Below are 22,346 nucleotides of genomic sequence, written 5' to 3' on the forward strand. Positions count from 1 at the left end.
AATGAAAGGGTCTAGTTTTGTTTGACCTTGCCTGCGTTTCAGTTGATGAGTAATCTTTTCCACAACGGCAGTTCTAACCACATTAAACCAAGCAGTCAAAGGCCCAGATACAAGAGAACGATGCTCCTTTCTTTTCCTCAAGCTCAATATCCACCCCAACTTGGGTGGCTTTAAAAGAGAATTAGGCACATTCATGGAGGGCGCGGCTATCGAGCCACGACGCCTGGGCTTCCTATCCGTAGTCGGAGGCAGCGATGTTTCTGAATACCAGTTGCTGGAGACCACAGGAGGGGAGAGCGCTCTGGTGCTCGGGTCCCGCTTGCGAGAGCTTGGATGCGGGACCAGATGGCCGGATCCAAGAGGCTCTTCCTTCGCTCTTAATTCCAGCTGGAATCGAGGACCTGCGGACACGCAGCCCGAGGCGAAGGCTTTGCTCTGCAGCCGCGACTTATTGCCGCACGGTCCTGGTGGAATCAAATATAAGGACCTGCGCAGGCAAACGAGGCATGCTCAGAGCCGTCCGACTCGTCGGAGGCGTCCTCTCGGGCAGCGACGCGCACACGTCACGAAGAAGCGCCTCTGCTCTCTTTCGGGTCCTCCAGGCGGCTTCCGGTCCGTCGGCTTCTCTTGCCCGGGGTGCTACGGTTCTATTATGTCGCGACGGGCCTTGAGGAGGCTGAGGGGGGAATCGCGGGGGCAGTCGCCTCTGGGAGGCCTCGATGTGGGAGGCGGCGGCGAGGAGGAGGAAGAGGACGGAGGAGGTGGAGGAGGAGGCGAGGTGCCGTCGTTGTCGGGGGCTGGAGGCAGCAGGAGGCGGCCCCGGCAGGAGCCGGCGGGTCGGGTCACCAACCTCTTCGAGCTGGTGAGGGTCGGGTCTGCTGAGCTGCCGCCAGTGTGGCCCTGAAGCGGGAGGAGGCTTGCCATAATGGCTCAGGAAGAAGGAGAAGAAGAGGGAAAGGCCCGCCGCCCGCTTCAGCTTCCGCTGCTTTCCCGTAGTAGCCTGGCAGATGTTTCCAAGAAGCTCAGAAGCGGCAGGGCGTGATGGCAGGCAGCAGGCTTTTTATTTATCCTCCACGGTTGGAGGCAGTTTATGCTTCTGAATGCCAGCTGAGAGAGTTGCTGTTGAGCTCCGGTCCTACTTGCATGCTTCCCATAGGCCTCTTGATGGCCATCGTGAAAAGAGAAATGTCGGACTAGATGGCCCTTTGGCCTGATCCAGCAGTTAGGCACTTCTTATGTTCTCCCTACCCCAGCAAATGGTATTCAGTTGAATACCCTCGCAGTATGTGGAGGTTCCACTGCTGGCTGTCATAAAGGTAAAGGGACCCCTGACCATTAGGTCCAGTCGTGACCGACTCTGGGGTTGCGGCGCTCATCTCGCTTTATTGGCCAAGGGAGTCGGCGTACAGCTTCTGGGTCATGTGGCCAGCATGACTAAGCCGCTTCTGGCGAACCAGAGCAGTGCACGGAAACACCGTTTACCTTCCCGCCAGAGCGGTACCTATTTATCTACTTGCACTTTGACGTGCTTTCGAACTGCTAGGTTGGCAGGAGCTGGGACCGAGCAATGGGAGCTCACCCCGTCGCGGGGATTCGAACTGCCGACCTTCTGATCGGCAAGCCCTAGGCTCTGTGGTTTAACTCACAGTGCCACCCGCGTCCCTAGCTGTAATAGCAAATCAGAATTTCCTGACTGATCAGCCCTAAGGTCATGTAGTCCAGCATCCTGTTCCCCATAGTGACCAAGCAAATGCTTTTGGGAAGTTTAGAAGTAGGACCTGAAGGCAACAGTCCCCCTCCCCCCCCCAAAAAATGACTTTGTATTGGGAAGCTCTATGTGCCATGAAGTTGTCTAATGTGCCATGAAGTTGCTTTCTTAAAGCAAGCTGAGCTATTGGCAAATATTGTGTGGTGACATGAAGTTAATTTCTCCATTGCATGAAATGCACTTTCCTGTGACTGCTGCTAGTCAGCTTTGTTTCCTGGCCCTGCATTCTAATATTATTAGGGAGAGAGAAAGAAATGGGCCCATTTAATCTCTTTTCTTCTTCACCCCGATTAGCCCGATGGGGAATAGACAAAAGACTTTTGTGGCTAATAACTAAATTGCACGACGGATCGGCCACCAGGGTGAGAATCACTCCGGCCGGCGACCTCTCAAATTCAGTAACTATCAATAGAGGTGTTCGTCAAGGATGTATCCTTGCTCCGACCCTTTTTAATCTATTTATAAGTGATATGAGGGTGCCTCTGATAGATTCTCAAGAAACGATCCACGCCCCCCGTCTTGCCCAATACCGTTGCCCTCTTCTACTCTACGCAGACGACGCAGTGATCCTTTCCTTCTCAAGAGTCGGCCTTAGGAGGGCATTAAAAATTTTCGATGTTTACTGCAAATCAAATTTTCTTACAATTAACCATGTTAAGTCCAAAGTCCTAATTTTCTCCAAGAGTCGAAAAACCTATAATTGGAGAATAGACGGAAAAGCTGTTGACCAAGTCTTTAAATTTCAGTACTTGGGAGTCCTTCTCCAACACAACATGGGCTGGAAGGTCCATCTTGCATATGTATTAAACAGAGCTAAGGCCCTTTCCTTTGCGCTACTGCGTTTTTTCTTTTCAGATGGGGCTTTCCATATTCCATCAATGTTAAAAGTTTTCAAGGCAAAGGTGATTGCAACAATAGCATATGCAATCCCAATATGGGGGCCCTTTGTTAATCTAACTCATTTGGAGGTAATCCAAAACCAGCTTCTAAGAAGGTTGCTAAAATTACCCAGGTGTGTAAGCAATACTGCTATACGTCTGGAACTAAATGTTACATCTCTAGAAACCACATTATGGAAATGCATCCTTTGTTACTGGTTGGCATTATGGCATAAACTTCCAAATCTCCTCTTGATACAGTGTCTCTGGAGAGATGACTTCCCTAGCCCCTGGGCAAAAATATTACATGGGAAACTTGTGTCCCTAGGACTATCTCCATCTGAACTATTAAAATTGGATTTAATTTCTGCCAAGAGAATTATAACTCACAAATTAGAGGAGATGGATTTACAATTTAATATTGCGACAGGTGGTGGCACCTGTTCGCCGATAAACCTTGGCTTAACACCACCAACGAAACTTCCATCTTATTTAACTACCTTATCTGTGGTGACGCACAGGTATGCCTTTATAAAGGCTAGATTCAATGTTTTCCCATCAAACGTGTTGGGTAACAGACTCTCCAAAGGACAGATCTCACTCCTCTGTGACTGTAAAAGTGGATCTATAGAATCGTTATACCATATAATCTTCTGTTGTCCATTACATTCGGCTTCACGGTCCAAGTTTCTGGCCCCATATTTATCGAGAATAGCTGATAGACCTCAGGAAGCCCAAATAATATACTTATTAAACGACGAAGATACAAGTAGATCCCTTGCAGTCGCTAGATACCTGATTAATGTTTTATTTCAAAAGAGGAGAAATGGATCTCTGTATGACTCTGACAGCTTAGCTAAACTTAAGTACCATCAATAAGTGCCAGAACTAAGACGCATACCCCCCAAAATCTGATGGATTTGAATTGCAGTTTACATAGAGGGAGCTTATTGTGTATAGTGTTTACTTAACTGAAGTAAAATTGGTTTTATATGGGTGTTTTAATTTTGGAACTGTTTAAATTGTATTGTTTATGGATAAATTTTGATGTATTGTTTCTGATATGGGCCAATGGCCGCAATAAAACTATCTATCTATCTATCTTCTTCACCCCGTTTTATAAACTTGGAAAGCCATCATATATAGAATCAGGCCATTGGTCTGTCTAGCCCAGTAATGTCTGAGTGATAGTGGCTCTCTGAAGCATCAAACCAGAGGGCTTTCCTGGCCCTGCTTTCTAAAGTGTGTTTTACAATAAATTGAACTTGTGGTTTTCTCTATCAAAGCATGACTTATCACCAGGCTGTGGTGTTTCCCTTTTATATGATAAGTGAAAGAATCCATACTTCTGCATTATTCTGCAATTCTGCAAAATAAAACAAACATAACCTGTGCTTTTATTTCATGGAATGATTAGGGAATGTGTCCTATTTGTTCAACTGGACTAATTTTTACCTGCACAGATAACCAATGAAGAAGCAGAGGATGATGTAGCATCTAAAGAGGACAAAGATGATTCCAGGCTGCAGGAGGAGGGTGACACAGGGAACAAAGAATGTCTCAAGACTGACAGGCGGAGAGAAGGAGACGAGACAGAGCAACCGGACCAGATGGCAAGTACCCTGTAGGCAGCTGGGACAGTAACACACATAACTGTGCAAAAGAGTAGTGAGTGTCCCAGATGTATCCCTGGAAAAGGCAGGGCACTCTTTCCTTGGGAAATCCTTATACATATAATGTGAGGCTGTATAGATTCTGCTTCCTGGACAGGAAGACTGCTGTGACATAAACTCCTGACAAACTTTATTTTCAGGAGTCAGATGTGCTACATGATTGCATCTAATTCCTAGGATAGCCACTATGCAAATGTGTCCTGTGTGTTAGAATGTGTGAATCAAGAGATGATTTATTTAAAAAGAAATGCTGAAGTAATGCTGAAGTTTTTCTCAGGGCTAGATCCCTTAGTTATGTTTCTGCTTCTGATTTGATGTTGCAATATATATATCTTAATTGTACCATTCACTTTTATTTTTAAAAGCCTATTTCAAATAACAAATCACGAAAGAAAAAGAAGAAAAGAAAGAATAAGAAGAATGCGTCTGGCGAGTCTCTGGTAAATATGAACTAGGTTTGTGGGTTTAGCACCCAGAGGGGGATGCCAAGTGAGGCTAGCTAATGCATATAGGAAGGATAAGACAGGGCTGGATGAATCCCACCCTCCTGGCCCCCTTGGGATTTGAAATATTTATATACCCTTGTGTAGGATTGGCTCTTTAAAATGTGGTGGGAACGTAATTCCAGCCCCAGTGGAAGCTGACCAGGTAGATGTAGTGAACAGAGACTAGATGTCATGACAGATACACAGCCACACCATATTAGTAGAAGAGGGTGAAGAAATTTGTGCTAGGACAAGTTAAAGCAGTATGTTTGGGTACGTGGAAGGCATTAAAGACAGCTCCTTTATCAGGGGCTGAATCTCAGAATATTGCAGCTTTCCTTGTAAACTTTCATGTTTCTTAACAGTGCCCTGGAGATGAGGACGATGCAGAAGACATTGAAAGCATCCTTGTGAGGATTGAGAACTCCAATGGGCCACCTTGCCAGAGCCAGAGCACAGTTATCACGGACCATCGGCCTTTGCTCTACATAGAGCACAGGTAAGAAGCCGAGTCCTACGAAGGCGTTTTCCTAACCTAGGGACACTTGGGACTGGGAGCAAGTTGACCGAGTGAAGTCCGTGGCTTGTGGAATGTTTGTGGGAGGAACCAAAATTCCTGCACAAAAGTACTTTTGCTTTAGAACGGAGGTGGCTAAGCTGCAGCCTTCCGTATGTTGCTGGCCTACTGCTCTCATCATCCCTGACCATTGGCCATGCTCAATGGTCACAAGTTTCCTCCTCTGCTTTAGAGAGTGTTGTTAGAGCTTTTGTTGCTTCCTTTTCTCCATTTGTTTTGCATTTAGACACCATTCACAGAAGTCCTTTATCTTCCTGATAAAGTCCCTGTTTTATACTGTCACATCCACATGTATTCTGTGTGCTGTGGAGGTTTCTGGAGCTTGCTCTTTATTTGCCAACAAAGTACCTTCAAGCATGCAGACTGTATGTCTTCCCCAAAGATGAATGGGGAAAACAATCAGGCTCAGTGAGCAACTCGTGTCTGGGAGTTGAGGCATGTTTTGCCACCTACCTTAGATTTTCCCAGTTGCTGCTTTGTAAACTATTAAAGAGATTGGAGAAGGATCTGGTTGCTGCTGTGGGGAGTAGGAGTCCATGCTAGATGGCAGCATATTATAGCCAAGGTAGTACCCGTCAGATGTTGTGGACTGCAGCATCTCAATGAGTATTGGCCATACTATCGGGGGCTGATGGGAGCTGTGGTCTGCAGCATTTGGAGGGCACCATGTTGTATATTCTTGACTTAACGGCGTGTCCTCCAGCCATACCAACCAGCACTTCTTGCACCTCCTGTGCTGCTGCTACAACGGTGTCTCCAAATCCTTGGCCTGTCAAGTTACACCTGGGAAGGGAGAGCTGAAGCAGCTCAGTAGATATTCTGTGTGTGTGTGTTTGTGTTTGTCCCTCCCAGAAAATAAGGCATGCCTCACAGGAAGCTCAATGCAAATACAATGAATTGTTGTCTTTTAAAATCATACATGTGTGGTTTATCCTCAAAAAGTGGTAGCGGTTGTGGTAGGCAATAATTGAACAATGGAACTTGAGCATCTCTTCTTCACCTACTCTGGTGGCTAAATTGTCTTGCCTCTTCCTATTTCAGCTTTTGCTTCTCCTCAGACTCCATGCACTTCTCAATAGTCCTCCCACTAGTCATTGGTAAAACTTCTCAAAAGTCTGTGGAAAAGCTGAACTTTTTAAAAAACAAACATATTTTTATTAAGGATTTCTTGGTTTACAAAAGTTATGTGCAATGTCTCTTTTTTCCAGTTACATTTTCTACAGATCAGTTTCATTTGTTGAGACATTAGTGTAACGTTAGGAAGAAAAGGGGGGAAGAGGTGGAGGGGGGCATGATGAGTGGGGGTGGGATCAGGTGGCAATGCTTCTATTCTACTTAGTGTATGAAAAGCTGAACTTTTGAAGTAGCATGCGTTATATAGAAGGGCAGATCAAATTACAAGCTTCCCTCAGTTCATTATTACTGCAGCATTTTACATGAATGACACACCATTTTCACTCTAACCATTGAAATGTCTGCCTTAAGCCCTCCTTTCACTTGGGGGGGGCGGGGGTAGTGGACCTGCCTGCGTATTTCAAACCTTTCTCCACAACAGGGGTCAGAAATATATTTGGATCAAAACAGAGAGTTGCATTCTGAGAGGTCAGAATTCTGCACCGTATTTCAGAGAGTGCAACTAAATTCCAGCCCTGTTTACAGTTGCTTGTAAGATTGCTGGCAGTTTAGTGGTGTGTTAGATGTCTTGCACTGTTTGATCAAGAGAGGGCAGTATTGGCACTTTCTGTTTCGAAGCTATTTTGTAGCAATACTGAAAGGGCAAGGAGTGGTGAGATGAAAATACCGTATTAAGCTGCCCTGCTTCTTGCTGTGTTTGTTTACTGTGGTCCTTATTGCTTCTGCCCTTTTAAATATATCCTCTGCTCCTCCAGTAGTAGAGATAAGTGAAACACTCAGAAGAGGTATGGAAAGAAATGTAAGGCTAGGTAGGGTGTTTCAGCAAAGGGGTTGCTGAATATACCTTTTGGGAAGGGCCTCTGCCATGTCTCCCTTCCTGTAAGCTTGACTCTGTCTCCCAGAAAATCTTCATCAGGGATAGAAGAATTTGTGGCCCTCCAGATGTTGCTGAACTCCAACTTCCATCATCCATGACCATTGGCCAGCAATCTGGAGAGCCATGGGTTTCCTGTCCTTGACTTACGCCTAAGCAAACTGAAACAAATTGGTGTTTGTCACCCGGTTGCCTCTGGCTCCATCTCTGTTCCTTCTCTTGTTGCATAAGAAGAGCCCTCTTAGAACAGGCCAAAGGCCTATCTAGTTCTCAAAGTGGCGAATCAAATGCCCAGGGGAAGCCCAGAAGCAGGACCTGAGGACAACAGCGCTCTCCCCACCTGCTGCTGAATTTTAGATTGTAAGCTTCTCAGGGCACAGACCTGTTTCTTGTTCTTTGTATATAATTAATAGAAATAATTAATATAAATAAATAAATAGGTGGATTTGTATTACATTTTTTTCCCAGGAACTTGAATCCAGAAACAGAGCTGAAGAGATATTTTGGGGCCCGAGCAGTTCTTGGTGATCAGAGGTAAGTTCAAACTCTAGAAGTGTGAAGCATGTGCTTAGTTAGGTCCTGTGGGAGACTAAAGCATCTGCCAGTTGTCCTATAAAAACATACTTTTTGCTTAAGCCTCTTAGGCTGAGGAACTTTGAATGCCTCTTGCTTAACACTCCACTTTTAGACTGTCTCTGAGACAAGGGATGTTGTGGAGATCTCAGACATCACAGAGTGCTGAAGACGAGGGAAATGGGACATCAGCACAATAGCTTCAGTGTTTCCTTAGAGATAGTATCAGTTTTTAACCCTTTGTACTAATCTAAACAATCTCTTTAAAGCCCAGCCTACAAGTGTGAGGTGCCTGGATGCGGACAAGTACTTGTAGGTCATTCGGATGTGGTAGGAAAGAGGACATAGTAGTGACTTTGAACCATGATTATGCTGCTGTTCCAAGTGCAGGAAGCAGCCTATAATTTCTTCAGGAAGGCAGGGAGCCGACATAGATATCTGAAGGTTCAGGAGGCATGGTCCCAGTTCTGGTAGGCGCAAGCCAGTAGCGTGCTGCTGTCCTAAATACCTGTCCTGTTGAGCTTCTTTTCCCTCACCGCCTTGCCATTCCCCAAGTATCAATTAATCAGCTGAATTTACTGAGGCGCTACATATGACTCTCTGGTTTGTTTACAAAGAGCGCGTGAGCAGCTTGCAGCTTCGGAGTTAAACAAATTTCCTCTCTGCGTGGGAGATCTTGTGGGTGTTTGCTTCGTTTTGATGCATTTTGTAATTTTTTGTGCTGTGCTAGTAGTTGGTGCTTATAGTGCTGTTTGCTTCAGCAAGATAGCGGCAACTACTGGCAGAGCACAGCAAAGTGTAGAGCAACCTTCACTAACCTGGTGCCCTGGTTTGGACTACAGTTCCCATCAGCTCCAGTCAGCAAACTTGTACTGACTGTGGCTGATGGGGGTTGTGGGAGACAACAGGTGGGGAAAGGCTGAAACAGAGAGAAATCTGCTAATGAAAAAGATGGCTTTCTAGTTAGATGGGAAGGAGATGATATCTGACCTTCCTAATTCTGAGAGACCAGATTGCATTTTTTTTCTTCTCATGTTATTTGTATATCACAAAAATAGCATTAAAAAATAGCAGTAATATATATAATGTATGGTTCATTATTAGTGGCCAGTACCAGATTATATTTATGATACACAAGCAGGTAACCACAGGAGGAAGCCAGGGTAGGTCAGTCACATGACAGAGTCCTTTCATGGTAAAAGAATGCTCCAAATGAAGCCATCAGCCATGTGGACTAGAAGACCAATCTGGAAATTAGATAAGGGCTCAGGTAAATAAATGCCCCTTAAGACAGGGCTCATTGGAAATCTGAATAGGAAATGAAATGCTGAGCCATCATATGGAGCAGATTGAAAATTGCAATTTTTGTTCTGTTTTTAATGTTTTATTGTGGGGGGATTACTGTGTGTATTTTTATTGTTTTATTGGAATGTGGCCACCCTGAGATTGTTTGCATTAAAGAATGGGATATAAATTTTATAAATAAAATAAATATCAAAAGTAATTTTCATCAGTATGTTCAGCTAAAATAACATTGTATTTTAATATTTTGTTGGAAGCCGCCCAGAGTGGCTGGGGAAACCCATCCAGATGGGTGGGGTATAAATAATAATAAATAATAATTATTATTGTTATTATTTTATTTTGCAAAACAAAAAAATTTTTCCTTCCAGTAGCACCTTAAAGACCAACTAAGTTAGTTCTTGGTATGAGCTTTCGTGTGCATGCACACTTCTTCAGATACGATGGACTTCCATTTCATGCGGCTCAATGTGGTGCCTTCCATAGTTCCAGTTACAGATAGGTAGCCGTGTTGGTCTGCCATAGTCAAAACAAAAAAAATTTCCTTCCAGTAGCACCTTAAAGTTCTTGGTATGAGCTTTCGTGTGCATGCACACTTCTTCAGATACCTGAAGAAGTGTGCATGCACACGAAAGCTCATACCAAGAACTAACTTAGTTGGTCTTTAAGGTGCTACTGGAAGGAAAATTTTTTTGTGTGTGTTGACTATGGCAGACCAACACGGCTACCTATTTGTAACTCATTTTATTTTGCCTGAGTGTCTCGGTTTGTTTGTCTATGTGTCTCTGTCTGTGTCACTGTGGTAAACCTTGTGGTATTCATTGGTCTTGCATTCAGTCTCCAAGTTCTGTTTCTTCTGCAGGCCACGGCAGAGGCAGCGCCAGTATGTCCGTAGCACGTGGCTGACAGTGCCTAAGAACACTTGGCCACGCCATAGCAAAACAGGTGAGAGGCTTTCCCCGCTTCCCGCAGGTGCTCTGTGCACTCCCACTGGCTTAAACATCTGCATTGGGAATACATGCCTGGTTGCTGATTACATCTTCATAGATGTTACTTTAGTGCAATCTTCCCCTTCCACTTAGTTTCCTCCAGATGTTTTGGACTAGAACTCCCATCATTCCCAGCCAATTTGGGGCAGGCTGCTTTATTTTGTGTGTGAGGAAGTACATCTTCACATGTCAAGTAGCAGGACCGCATGTGCTGAGCTGACATGTAGGAGCAGTGTTTGTATGTTACTCCACCCACATTTCTCTTTATGTGACCAAAAGGAGGTCTCTTTTTCTGTGCCTGGAGTCATTGCACAGTCTAGCTTTCTGGAAGATGTCGGAAAGGAAGATTTATCTCCTTACCCAAGTATCTATAACCCTGACTGCCCACGCTTCTTTGCCTGTGTGCTTGCTTGGCGCCTCAATTTGTTTTTAAGCCTGGAGAAAACAAGAATCCTTGCTTTGGCGCAAGAGCAGGAAACCTTTGACCTTCCAGGTGTTGCTGAACTACCACTCCCATCAGCCCCAGCAAGCATGGCCAGTAGCCAGGAATGATGGGAGTTGTGGTTCAGCAACATCTAGAGCAGCCTTCCTAAACCTTGGGTTCTTAGATGTTGTTGGACTCCAACTCCCCCTAGCTAGTGGGAGCAGTGGTCAGCGATGATGAGAGTTGAAGTCCAACAACATTTGGGGACCCAAGGTTGAGAAAGGCTGATGTAAAGGTTTCCCACGCTTGCTTTAGAGAGTCAGCTAACAGAACTAGTTGTTGGGTTGGGCATGTTCCCATAGGCACTGTAAATATATTGCATTGTGCATTAACAGCCCTCTTTCTCTCCCCTTTCCATCCCCAATTCTGCCTAGGCATATCCATGGCGCTACTAGAAACAAAGCGAGGGGTACAACACTTTGCATTTGAGCACCATCGAGAATACCAGCAGGTGCAGTTCAAGTTCTTGGATGCCGTGGAGTCCATGGATCCAAACAATCTGGTGGTAGGTTCTCAATCGGACAAGGCCCTGCTGCGATGATCAGAACCCACCTGTAAGAATGGCAGCCATTTTTGCTGTTGCCAGTACCTGGTCTCTGAACACCCAGCAGTCTGCCAACCTGTATTGTATCAGGCGATTGCGTGTTGAACGTTTTACAAGAAGGACCCTCCTGTGTCAGAGCAATGGTCCAGGTAGCTCAGCATTCCATCTGTGGAATTGCTCTGACCCAAGACTGGCAGTGGCCACTGTAGGAGGTTCACAAGCAGGGCATGTATACTGTGATGTCCTTACACTCTAGTGGTCAGAGGCGGACAGCTGGAAAAAGTGGTTGCGGCCAGCGTGGGCAAGAAGTGCCATGTCTTGGGACCAAATGAGATGTTTGCTCACGTAGTTTTCAGGGGCAGGGAGCCAAGTCAGATTGTAGCCCTTTGCCCCATAGCCACAGTCATGATCATAATTTCTCCTCTCCCTGCACAACCTGAAAGGGAGCTTCCTTTGGTATTCCCCATCAGCAAACAGAATAATTGAATTGTAGGCATGGGTGGGTGAGCGATTCTGGTTGTGAATGTGACAGGGGGAAATGGTTAAGAAGGCTCCTTCCCCTTCTGTTTTTAAACTCAAACACAGCAGAAAACAAACTGCATGACAAATGTCTTGTTTGGTCTTCAGAGTACAGGACAATGAGTTTGTTATTACATGGAGATATATGACAAAAGATGGCAAACCCTGCTGCATTCTGGGCTCTAGTCCTTCACAGTACATAGCATAGTCACAGATCCTGCATCCTTTTGTCCAGATCTTATGCACAATGTTTGCCCATGTTTGTAAGATTTGGACTGAAGGGTTCAGTGACTAAAGAGACCCTTGATGGTGGTGGGTGTCTAAAGCATTATCTGCTGCCATGTTTTTGTGTCTTGGAAGATTTTGCTACTAGTGACTGATGTTTTCACTTAATCCTTTTCCAAAAGCAAGCTATATTGGTAGCATCACAACAGCCTGAGGCAGTGAATTCCAAAGGCTGGCTCTGTATTTTGTGGGAGGGTAGCTGGAAGTTCCTCCTTTGTATCTCTCTTTCTGAAAATTCAAAAATCACTTTTGGGATTGCGATATAATTATGTTCGTTGACGCTTTGGTCTGTACTCCTGGTCCTGTGGGGAATCATAGAGTTGGAACGAAAGCCCAAGGGTCATCTAGTCCAGCCCTCTGCAATGCAGGAATCTCTTTTTTTTTTTCTTGTAATATTTTTATTTTTTCCATATAAACACAACACAACAAACATAAACATACTAAGACAAAAACAGAACAAAAAAAAACATGTATCATTTCATATCCTAATTTCATATACCTTTCTTCCCCGACTTCCTCATGCCTTCCCTTTCTGTATTCCAAATTCTTATCGATTGTTCAGCAAATCTTCCCTTATTTTAATTTAAATTTAGACTATTCTTCCTTATTCTCCTTGTCTTAACCATTACTAATAGTAACCATTTACTTTCCAGTCCAACATCATTCTAACTTTCATTAACTTTATAATATTTCTTTAAATAGTCCTTGAATTTTTTCCATTCTTCTTGCGCTGCTTCTCTTCCCTGGTTTCAGATTCTGCTCGTCATTTCTGCCAAGTGCAATGCAGGAATCTCAGCTAAAGCATTCATGACAGATGGTCATCCAACCTCTGCTTAAACACCTCCACTGAAGGAGAGTCCACACCTCCCAAGGGAGTCTGCTCCACTGTCAAACAGCTCTTACTGTCAGAAAGTTCTTGCTGGTGTTTAGTCTCAATCTGCTTTCTTGTAACTTGAAGTCATTGGTTCGGGAAGAGGCAGTCTGTTCTGTTACTCTATGGAGCAGAGGTTGCCCTGCCTGTCATAAAGGAACTTGATTTCCACATTGAGCTTGCAGCCATTGTTGTTGACCTGGATGAACTCATCCATAAAGCAAGCCCCTGGCTGAGGACGCCCCTCCTGTCTGGGACAGAAGGTGGGGGTGAACAAAGAGAGCGCTGAGTGGATTCTAGCAAGCAAGATTTGAATAGGCAGCTGTGCTATTTTTAAACTTCTTTTTCCAGATTCGAAGAAAGGAGTGCCTAATTTCTCTTGGTACTTTAGCAGAACAGGCTCTGCTTTGAGGCTTTACTGACCATATCCTGGTGAATTAAGTTGGGCAACAACTTTGATGGTACACACAAAGCAGGCAAATCATTCTTGGCCTAATATTAGCATAATCAGGACATTGAGCTTGGAGAGCCCCCAGCCTCCCCCGCCTTCCCCTTCCCCGATGAGGGCAAACACGGCTCTTTGAAACTTCACTGTTCTGTTTTTTAGATAGAAGACCCTTTGTCTGGGGAAGACTCACGCTTTGCACTCTCACCACTCATTGCTTGGGCATGGGATCTGTGCTTGATGGGCGTCTTTGGCTTGGGGAAAAACAGAAGGCAGCAGCTAGAAGCTGCAGCTTTGCAAATTCAGATGACACTCAGTTGTCGCAATGCAAGCCTTGGCACAGTGGGTCATGGTCAGACCAGATGTCTGCTGAGTTCAGCATTCTGTGGCCTACAAGTGGTCAGACATACCCCACAACTAGAGCTGGGTGGTCCTGTTATTTCCCAGCTCATTGTGATCGGGATAGGGGTGGGTTGAGGTTGCGATTTGCAGGCATCAAAGCTTATGCTGTGTGCAGCCCCTTAGGCATGGTACGACCCTGTTCTTCCTGTCCCACCAGCATGTGCCACCCCCACACCACACTGCAGCTACCTTTGCTTCCTTCAGCTCCAAGGGGTTAGGCCCTTGTTGACCAATTGACTAGTCAAGATGTCCTAGTGTAACTCCTCAGGTCATCAACTGCCTCACAGTACAAGTTCTGAAATTCGTTGTCTCGTATGCATATGGTGGTGCCTAATCAGGCTGACTGAAAACTTTGTAGTGATCCTGGTCAGCCCCTCCCCACCCCCACCCCAGAGATCCCTCTCTAATCTTATATCTGTTTTCTTGCACCGTTCACAGTTGATGGGCTTGGGAGTTCATTCAAGGTGAAGTGCAGCCCATTGCAATTTCACTTAATACACCACTTCGGAGCAATCAAAGAACTGAGTGTTTCACATCTTGGAGTAATTGTTTGTTCCCTAGCCTGTTATTATGTAGCCGGCTGTTTTCATGAAAAGTCATCCTCCGGATCAATAAAATATGAAGAGAAGGAAATGGCCATGTCATAGATTTCAAAATGCTTGCTTCATCTGTCTGCTTTCAGCTTTTGCTCCAGATGAACCCTTCGCATGTAGACTCACTCTTACAGCTCAGTGACGTCTGTCGGATGCAGGAGGACCAGGAGATGGCCAGAGACCTTGTCGGTAAGAAGCTGAGGGCAGCCAGAGTAGAAGCTGGGAGGGCTGTGCTGTGTTGCTTGAGCTACTCCTGGAATTATGGTTCTCCCCCAAACAGAGGAGGGAGTCTAGAAGGATGCATGTGTTCTAAAGAGGGCCGTGCCTTCCAGAATAGGGGATTGTGGGAGCCATATGTGTCACCAGCTAGTAATCCAGAGCATTGCTCTTCACTCCCTGGGATGCAACTGTTTCATAGGACACCTGGATTAGGAAGCACCTTCCACTTCCTCTTTAGAGTCAGACTTGAAGGGAACAGGGCCTTCTCATTTGTGGCACCTCATCTATGAAGTCCCCTTTCAGTTCATCATGTTCCCACTCTAGCCATTTCAACAACAGTAGAGTACTAATTTTAGTATTTCTATCATTTAGTGGAACCTGGGTTTAATGCTGATTTGACTGAGAAATGGGATAACAATATTTTAACAAACAAAAAAAACCAACAACTCCAAAGATGAGTGGTGTCTCCTGCCTCCAGGACAGGGGTAACCAATATAGCATCCTCCAGGTGTTATTGATCCACAACTCCCAGCATCACCATGGTCAGAGATGATGGAGGTTGCAGCCTACAACATCCAGGTGGCATCATGTTAGCTACCCCTGCTCTGGTGCTACAGGAGGGAACACACACACACACACACCAATTTCCTAGGTAGCTTGAACCAGAGTGGGATTGCTCTTGTGGCTACCTCTGCCTGACCTTTTTGCTGCCACCTAAACATGATACCCACAACAGCAAAAACCAACACTAAAACTTGCTTACTGCGTGTTATTAAATCTGTATTGCATAGTTGGTTTACATTGCATAGTGTATATATTAGATTTCTGTTCTAATGCTTCAAATACATTTGCATCACTCAGGCAGCTTGCAACAGTTCAAATCACAGTATCATTAAAAATCTACAATATTGTTATGTCGGTGCTAGAAATGGAGGAAGGTCTGTCCACCACAGCTGAATACCAGTTGCAGAAAACCACAGAAGTGGGGACTGCGCTTGTACTTGAGCCCTGCTTGCTGATTTCCCATAGGGTGGCCCTGTGAGAACAGAATGCTGGACTAGATGGGCCATCGGTCTGATTCGGCCGGCTCTTCTTAAGTTATTATGATCTTAAGCAGCATGCAAGTTGGTAGGGAGGTGGTATCCTGCACCCAAGCCATATGGGCTTAAAGTATTAAAATTTAATACCTCGCCTTGTTTTTGAAGAATATAATCAGTACATGAAAGGCTACAGAAGGCGACTCAGCCATGCCCCACTCTTGGTGTCTCTTTTGCAGAAAGAGCCCTCTACACCCTGGAGTGCGCCTTTCACCCAATGTTCAGCCTCACCAGCGGGACCTGCAGACTGGATTACCGGAGGCCAGAGAACAGGTAAGAGTCCCATTGACAGTGCCAAATGGGAGTTTGCTCGCTCAGTCAGGACTTCTCACTCTAAAGATAGATGACTTTTTTGCACAAGCCAGGAAAGGAGTTGAACCAGAATGTGCTGCCCTTCATGGCTGATCAAGCCTGTTTATGCCCTTTTCCATGCCCAGACTGAATTGTTGTTGTTATATTGCTAATCGTTAATCTTTGCTTTTTTTGCTGTCCCTCTCAGAGCCTTCTATCTGGCTCTGTTCAAGCATATGATTTTCCTAGAGAGGAGAGGTTGTCCTCGCACCGCCCTGGAGTTCTGCAAACTTATTCTGAGGTAACTACTGGTTCTTATAAGGCAGCTTTAGGCCTCTGGTCTGTCTTTTAGACTTGGTGGGAGGACTGACCAGCACACCCGTCTCCCACCTCTGCTCTGAGCAGGAGTGTGTTTACCTACTGAGCCCTTAATTTCTCTAAAAGTTTTTAAGGGGGCAGTTAACTCCCTTATGTAGACATGGAGAAGGGTTGATTAATTTGCTGGTAGGCCTTGAGGTAAAGGGACTTTCTCGCTGGTGGTTTTGCAATAGACTCACACGGTTTCTAATCTCCCCACCCTTGCATTCCACTCCCATCTCCAAAGCCTTGATCCAGAGAATGACCCGCTGTGCATACTGCTGATAATTGATTTGCTGTCGCTACGAGCAAGAGAGTACGCCTTTCTGACACGCATGTTTCAGGAGTGGGAGGTGAGTTGCTAGTGGGTGGCCCTGGCAGGAAGTGTGCTGAGAACGGAAGAGTCTGGCTGAGTTGCCAGAAGGTCACCCCACCACCTGCGGAAGAATTAGGTGTGAGTCACTCTGGCCACAGCCTGTGGTGCTTCCGATTCCTCTGGAGCTGGTCGTAACTGCAGCCTGTTCATGAGCAACTCTTATAATGCAATTTACCACTAGAGTTACTGTTGACTTTCCGTGTTTGGTTTTATGGACTGTTAATGTGTTGCATTTAATTGGTAATTTTCTTTGTGGCCCCATTTACGGTCAAAAAATGGGATACAAGTTTTTTAAAAAATCAGCTCAGCTGTCAAGCAGATACTTACATAGCTTCTCTTCCTCTTCTCTCCCCCCCCTTCCCACCCCCCACCTTTAGGGTCATCGGAACCTGTCTCAACTCCCAAACTTTGCCTTCTCGGTCCCTCTGGCATATTTCTTTCTGAGCCAGCAGGAAGACCTCCCAGAGTCGGAGATCAACCAAGCCCACGAAAGAGCTGCCAGCCTCATTCGGCAGTCACTGGTCATGTTCCCGAATGGTGAGTCTGTCTGTGTAAAATGTTCAAAGATGGGTGTACAGAAGGCCGCAGCTGTGAATAAAGCCCTTCATATTCCCTCAGCAGTGGCGGCTCCGGGAGGGCAGCAATGCTAAACCTCAGAGGGGGGTTGGGTTGCTTTAATCAAGATTTCCCGTGACTGGTCGTCTCCTCTTTGTCCACGCTTTCCCTTCAAGACACTGTCACGCTTTAGCCAGGAGCAGCACATGGGTCCTGCCTTTCATCATGCTGTGACTGCCTGGTCCCTGGGAGGGGCCTGCCCAGTTTCCCCTTCCAGCCCCAGGCTCCAAAGGGATATAAGGTCTGCCAAGACAGCCTTGCATGGCTGAGCAGTGAATGTCTTCTGCTGCAAACAAAGGGAGTCCAGTTTGGGCTGCTGACCCATGACAAGGCACACCCTCTCTGCTCCTTCACAGCGACTTCAAACAAAACCCCTTAAAAAAAATAATTAGGGTCCAGAAAAAGTTCTGTTGTGTGGTTTTAATGGCACCTCACTCCTTGCAAGTCCATTTCATTCAGAACTTGTTTCTGTGGTGGGAAGAATAAAAAAACAAGAGGCAGAGCAATATTGTGACCCATTTTGAGTACCCGTGCAACAGCATTTGTGGCGGTTGGAGGTCTTTCCCTCTCATTTCTTTCTCTTCATGCCTCTTCCAGTTCTTATGCCTTTGTTGGATCGCTGTAGTGTGCAGCCAGATTCCACAGTAGCATCCCATGCATTCTTTGGACTGGACGCCCAGCTGAGGTAAGGAGTGTGTGAAAATGCTCTTTGCAGTCCAAGAACATGCAAGTCTTACAGGAATGGAGTGAGGCGTTTTGTGGTGTCAGCAGCTGAATCTTCTTATTGAGTACTAGCAAGATTGGAGGGAGGTTTTTCAGAATACCAAGGGAAGCATCAGAACCAGAGGATTGCATGTCAGCAACGTGAGGTCAAACTGAGAATCGGTTGCTGACAAGGGTGCTCGTGTTGTCAGTTTCTGGGGCCAATGGCAGTCAGCAGGAGAGCAGAAGCTTCTTCTAATGCTTTCAGCAAGCATCAAGGGATCTCTTCAGCAAAGAGGCTGGGCAAGTTTCTGGTTCAAGACTGTCTGGTCTGTTGTTGCTACAGTGTCGGAGGGGCAGGTCACAGTCTATGGAATGGACATAAGGATGACCTCTGTGTCTGACCCTTTCCCCCAGGACAAGGGCAGGATAAAAGTGTAATGTGTTGTGCCCTGCTAAAAGTGAAAGTCTTCATCAGCCTTGATGCCTAGTAGTGGAACGGAGGCCTTCTGCTCTCGTTTCTCTTCCTTTGAGTTGTCCACAAGTCTACCTCTAAGGCAGCAAAGTGCTTTAAACTGCCATGTTTAAAAGTGTCTCGTTTTCCCTCTGCAGTTCGCCCCCTGTGCTGAACCAGCTGGTTGCCCTCTATCTTGGGAGGACCCATTCCCTCTGGAAGGACCCGGCTGTCATGGCCTGGCTCGAAACAAACGTGCATGAGGTGTTGCGGATGGTGGATGCCAAGGACCCAATGTTGGAGGAGGCTGAGCAGAAGTGAGTCTCTGCACCTGCTCCAGGCTGATGGCGGGCAGAATTCATTTCCACTCTGGCTCCAAGCATTCCCTGCCATATTCTGCTGACTCCTGCACCCTGTTACCCTCCTGTTGAGAGAAGAGAGCGTTCAACAACCAGGGGGTGGGGGAGAGACATAGCTGGACAGTGGGCTGTGCTTGGTGCCTGCTTAGATGTGCCAGCTAATTTGAGGGTGGTCGGGAAAGAAACCTTTTTGAAGCTATCAAGAACTGCTAACTGGGCTGACTGAATGCAGCCACTTTTGGGGGATTCTGGCAATCTGTGAGCACCCCTGGGTGCCAATATGTTTCACAGAGGAGGCCTTTGCTTACGTGTGGCTGGGAAAGAGAGCTCTGAGGGATGCATATGGCAAATTAGAGCCACTTCTCTGAAATATTTTTGGCCCTTAGGCGAAAGGCAAGGTACCAGAACGCTCCCAGGAATGTCTACCGCCATGTGATCCTCTCGGAGATAAGGGAAGCCACAGCAGCATTGCCTCCGGTGAGAGAATGGATGGGGCAGCGGCATAGCTGCACCTCACAAACCTATTTTTATGGGGAGCATATCCTGTCGGTATCTCTTCCTTCTTCTGATTCTGCTCAATATGGCCTTTCTGGGCTCCCATATCACAGTTCTTTGGGCATAAGGAGCTGGCTGGCATTGAGCTGCCAATGGCCCATCCTGCACAGTGTTGTTAGCTGGAGAGCAGAGGCTTCCCCCAGCACTGTTGCCTGATACCATTTAATGGGAATGTCTGGGACCTTCTGCATGGCAAGTGTGCACTGTGCCTCTCGTCAGTATAGGAAGCTTAACAGCTCTGCTGCCAGGTGGGCCCCTCCCACCCACAAGAGGCCTTGCCAGCCATCCCAGGGCTGCACCTGCCACCACCTTGAGAGCAGCCATATTTCTTCTTTCACAGTTCTCCCAGCTTGTACAAAGTTCCCTTCTCCTTTTGTCTCATATTTCTAGATTGTAAGCCTACAGGCAGGAACCCGTTTTTTTTTTGTTTTGATTGTTTGTTTGTTTGTGCAGCACCTAGTGCATATTTGGCACTTTATAAGTAATCCAGTAGGAAGCAGCAAAGGGAGGGAAGCGAAGCAGGGCCACTCCATCGGCTCTGCCCAGAGATCAGCTACATCAGGCACCTCTCCCTGAACTGTTTCCACTCAAGCTTGCCATTGTGGGAACAAATATTTTAATTTTAAGAAGGGATGCCTGAATTTGCTTCTCTTTTCCCTTTGGGGACATGTATTTTAGATCGTAAGCCTACTGACAAGGATTGTCTTGTTAGTTACTGCTCTTCTGTAAGAGCCTGTAGGAGCCTATTTGCTGAAAAGCAGGGTAAAAAAATGCTACAACTAAATACAAAGATGGTGATGAGTTCTGACCTGGATTCAATTTCCCTCCCTCTCTCAAGGAAGTGACCTCCCAGCCGATAATGGGGTTTGACCCCCTGCCACCTCTGGACTCCATTGTTTCGTACACAAGGCCAGAAAGGTACCACCTGTTGCTGCTTCCCGCATACCTCCATCCAATTCAGTAGCTTGGATATTTATTTAGGTCTGTGTCAGCCTGGGGTAGACAAAAAACCCCAGGAAGGACCAGAAGTGGTCCAGTTCTCTGAATCTTTTAAACATGCATTGTGCTTACGAGTTTTTATACAGGCAGTGGAAGGTGGTCCATTAGGGCAAATGGGGCACTGCTCCACCATTCTCAGTCTTCCCTCAGTAATCTCCCCCGTTTACTTACAACCAGCCCAGCAGGTATCACTGCCTGTCAGCTTCCTCCTCCTCAGCCTCAATGCTGCCCTTGTAGAACTCAGCAAGGAGAAGGATGGGGACAAAACTAGAAAGCTAGAATTAGTTGGCTCCACCTCTCACATAACTCTGGCTCCTCTTGGTCTCCCTGCTTTCTAGTCCCAATGGACACCAGTCAGCTGCCTTATTCCAGGCCAGCCTACCTGCCCATTGCGCTCATTATTGTCTTCTCTGAGTAGCAGAGGTGCTCTGGGGAATCAGGTAGAGAATGTTCTTTCCCATTGCCTCCTATTGGAGATAACAGGGATGGAACCTGGGACATTTTGCCTGCAGAGTAAATGCTTTGCTCATAAGCTGCGGTCCATCTCTTCCTCAGTGCATCAAAGACCCACCCAGCCTTCCCCATGTCACTTTGTTCTTCCCACGCAGTGGGCCAAATATTTATTCTTTTTACATTGCCTTTTGTATCCCACCGTTCCTCCAAGCAGTTCAGATGACATAAAATCTGCCCTTTGCCCCTGTGATTGGTCAAAGTTTACCCAGTGAGTTTCATAGTTGAGTGGGGATTGGAACCAGACTCTAAGCTTTGTCCAGCACTAAGATCCGTTACATCAGACTGTCTTTCTGGATAGTAGTCCAAAATTGCACGCTCCCTGGCTCATGAAGTGCCATGATGTGCCCGCTCTCCTAGGAAAGAGGAAGAGGTCCATTTGTGACCAGACTTTCTCTTTTTTTTTCCAGGGCAACCCATCCAGCCAATGAAAGCACTTTATCTCTCTTCTTTCGCTCACTCTTGCCAAACTTCAACTTGCAGGTATGTTGAGTGTGAAATGACTGGCCAAGGTAAGGCAGATATGCAGGTGGCTGCATGCTTCTGAGTACTAGGTGCTGGGAACGGCAGGAGGGGAGAGTGCTCTTGCACTTGGGTCCTGCCTGCAGGTTTCCCATAATGGGCACCAAGTTGGCAACTGTGAGAACAGGAGGCTGGACTAGATGGTCCCCCTTTTGCTTGATTCAACTCCTATCAGCCCCATCAAGTATGCTTCTACAAATGCAGTCTTCCAGGTTCTCCCCCCGAGAAGACTGGAGTGTCCAGGCCTTCCTCCCTAAGTGTATGGTATTTGTAAGGAGCAGAAGCAGAAGTGGAGAATTTTCAGCAAAGAGACCGAGATGAGCTTCTTTCTAGCATTTCTTCTGAGGACCCCAAAGACTGGGCTGGTTCTCCTTCAGTGCCCAGCACCTCATCCAGTCAAGCTGCCTTGTATAACTCCTTGCCCTGTGCTGTGTTTCAGGGAGAAGTCAGAGCTGGTGGAGAGGAAGAGCCCGGTGCAGGACAGAATCTAAACCAGGGTGTGAACAGACTGATGGCAGCCATGCGGGACATGCTGGCAAATATCCAGTTCCAGGAGCCACCACGGGACGACAACCCCGAGGGGGATGGGGGAGAGTGGGACTAGGCCCTTGCACCCCAGAACTTCCTTTCCGCCCCTTCTGTAACTTCCCTTGCCACAAAATAAACAATCATAAGCCAGAGGGGTAAAGTGTCTCTGTGCCTTAAACATGCACACACCAGGAAAAAAGGGCATGGTTATCATCTTGGCACAACTGATAGGGCAGAAATGGCCCTTTGCTCTGAAAGCTGCACACAGTTGCTTTCATGAGATCCATGTTTCGCTAACATGCAACTGTCCTACCTAAGGAGAGGAGCTGCAAGCAGTAGGCTGGGGAGGCACACATGCCCCCATCT

At 46.4% G+C, this 22,346-nt stretch overlaps 1 protein-coding gene across 1 annotated transcript; it reads left to right on the top strand.

Annotated features, from left to right (window-relative positions):
- The first annotated feature begins 565 nt into the window (after positions 1 to 565).
- On the top strand, positions 566 to 22,132 carry TCF25 (TCF25 ribosome quality control complex subunit). The gene is made up of 18 exons (XM_083626260.1): positions 566 to 862; positions 4,110 to 4,259; positions 4,685 to 4,759; positions 5,170 to 5,303; positions 7,858 to 7,923; positions 10,127 to 10,209; positions 11,112 to 11,242; positions 14,486 to 14,585; positions 15,892 to 15,985; positions 16,212 to 16,304; positions 16,608 to 16,713; positions 17,114 to 17,273; positions 17,949 to 18,036; positions 18,666 to 18,824; positions 19,253 to 19,343; positions 20,260 to 20,339; positions 21,341 to 21,413; positions 21,892 to 22,132. Exons 1-18 carry the CDS (start codon positions 653 to 655, stop codon positions 22,054 to 22,056), a joined length of 2,058 nt encoding a protein of 685 aa, XP_083482386.1. The 5' UTR covers positions 566 to 652; the 3' UTR covers positions 22,057 to 22,132.
- The last annotated feature ends 214 nt before the right edge of the window (positions 22,133 to 22,346 follow it).

This window comes from Podarcis filfolensis, assembly GCF_964270895.1.
Source record: "Podarcis filfolensis genome assembly, chromosome: 8".
Classification (NCBI taxonomy): domain Eukaryota; kingdom Metazoa; phylum Chordata; class Lepidosauria; order Squamata; family Lacertidae; genus Podarcis; species Podarcis filfolensis.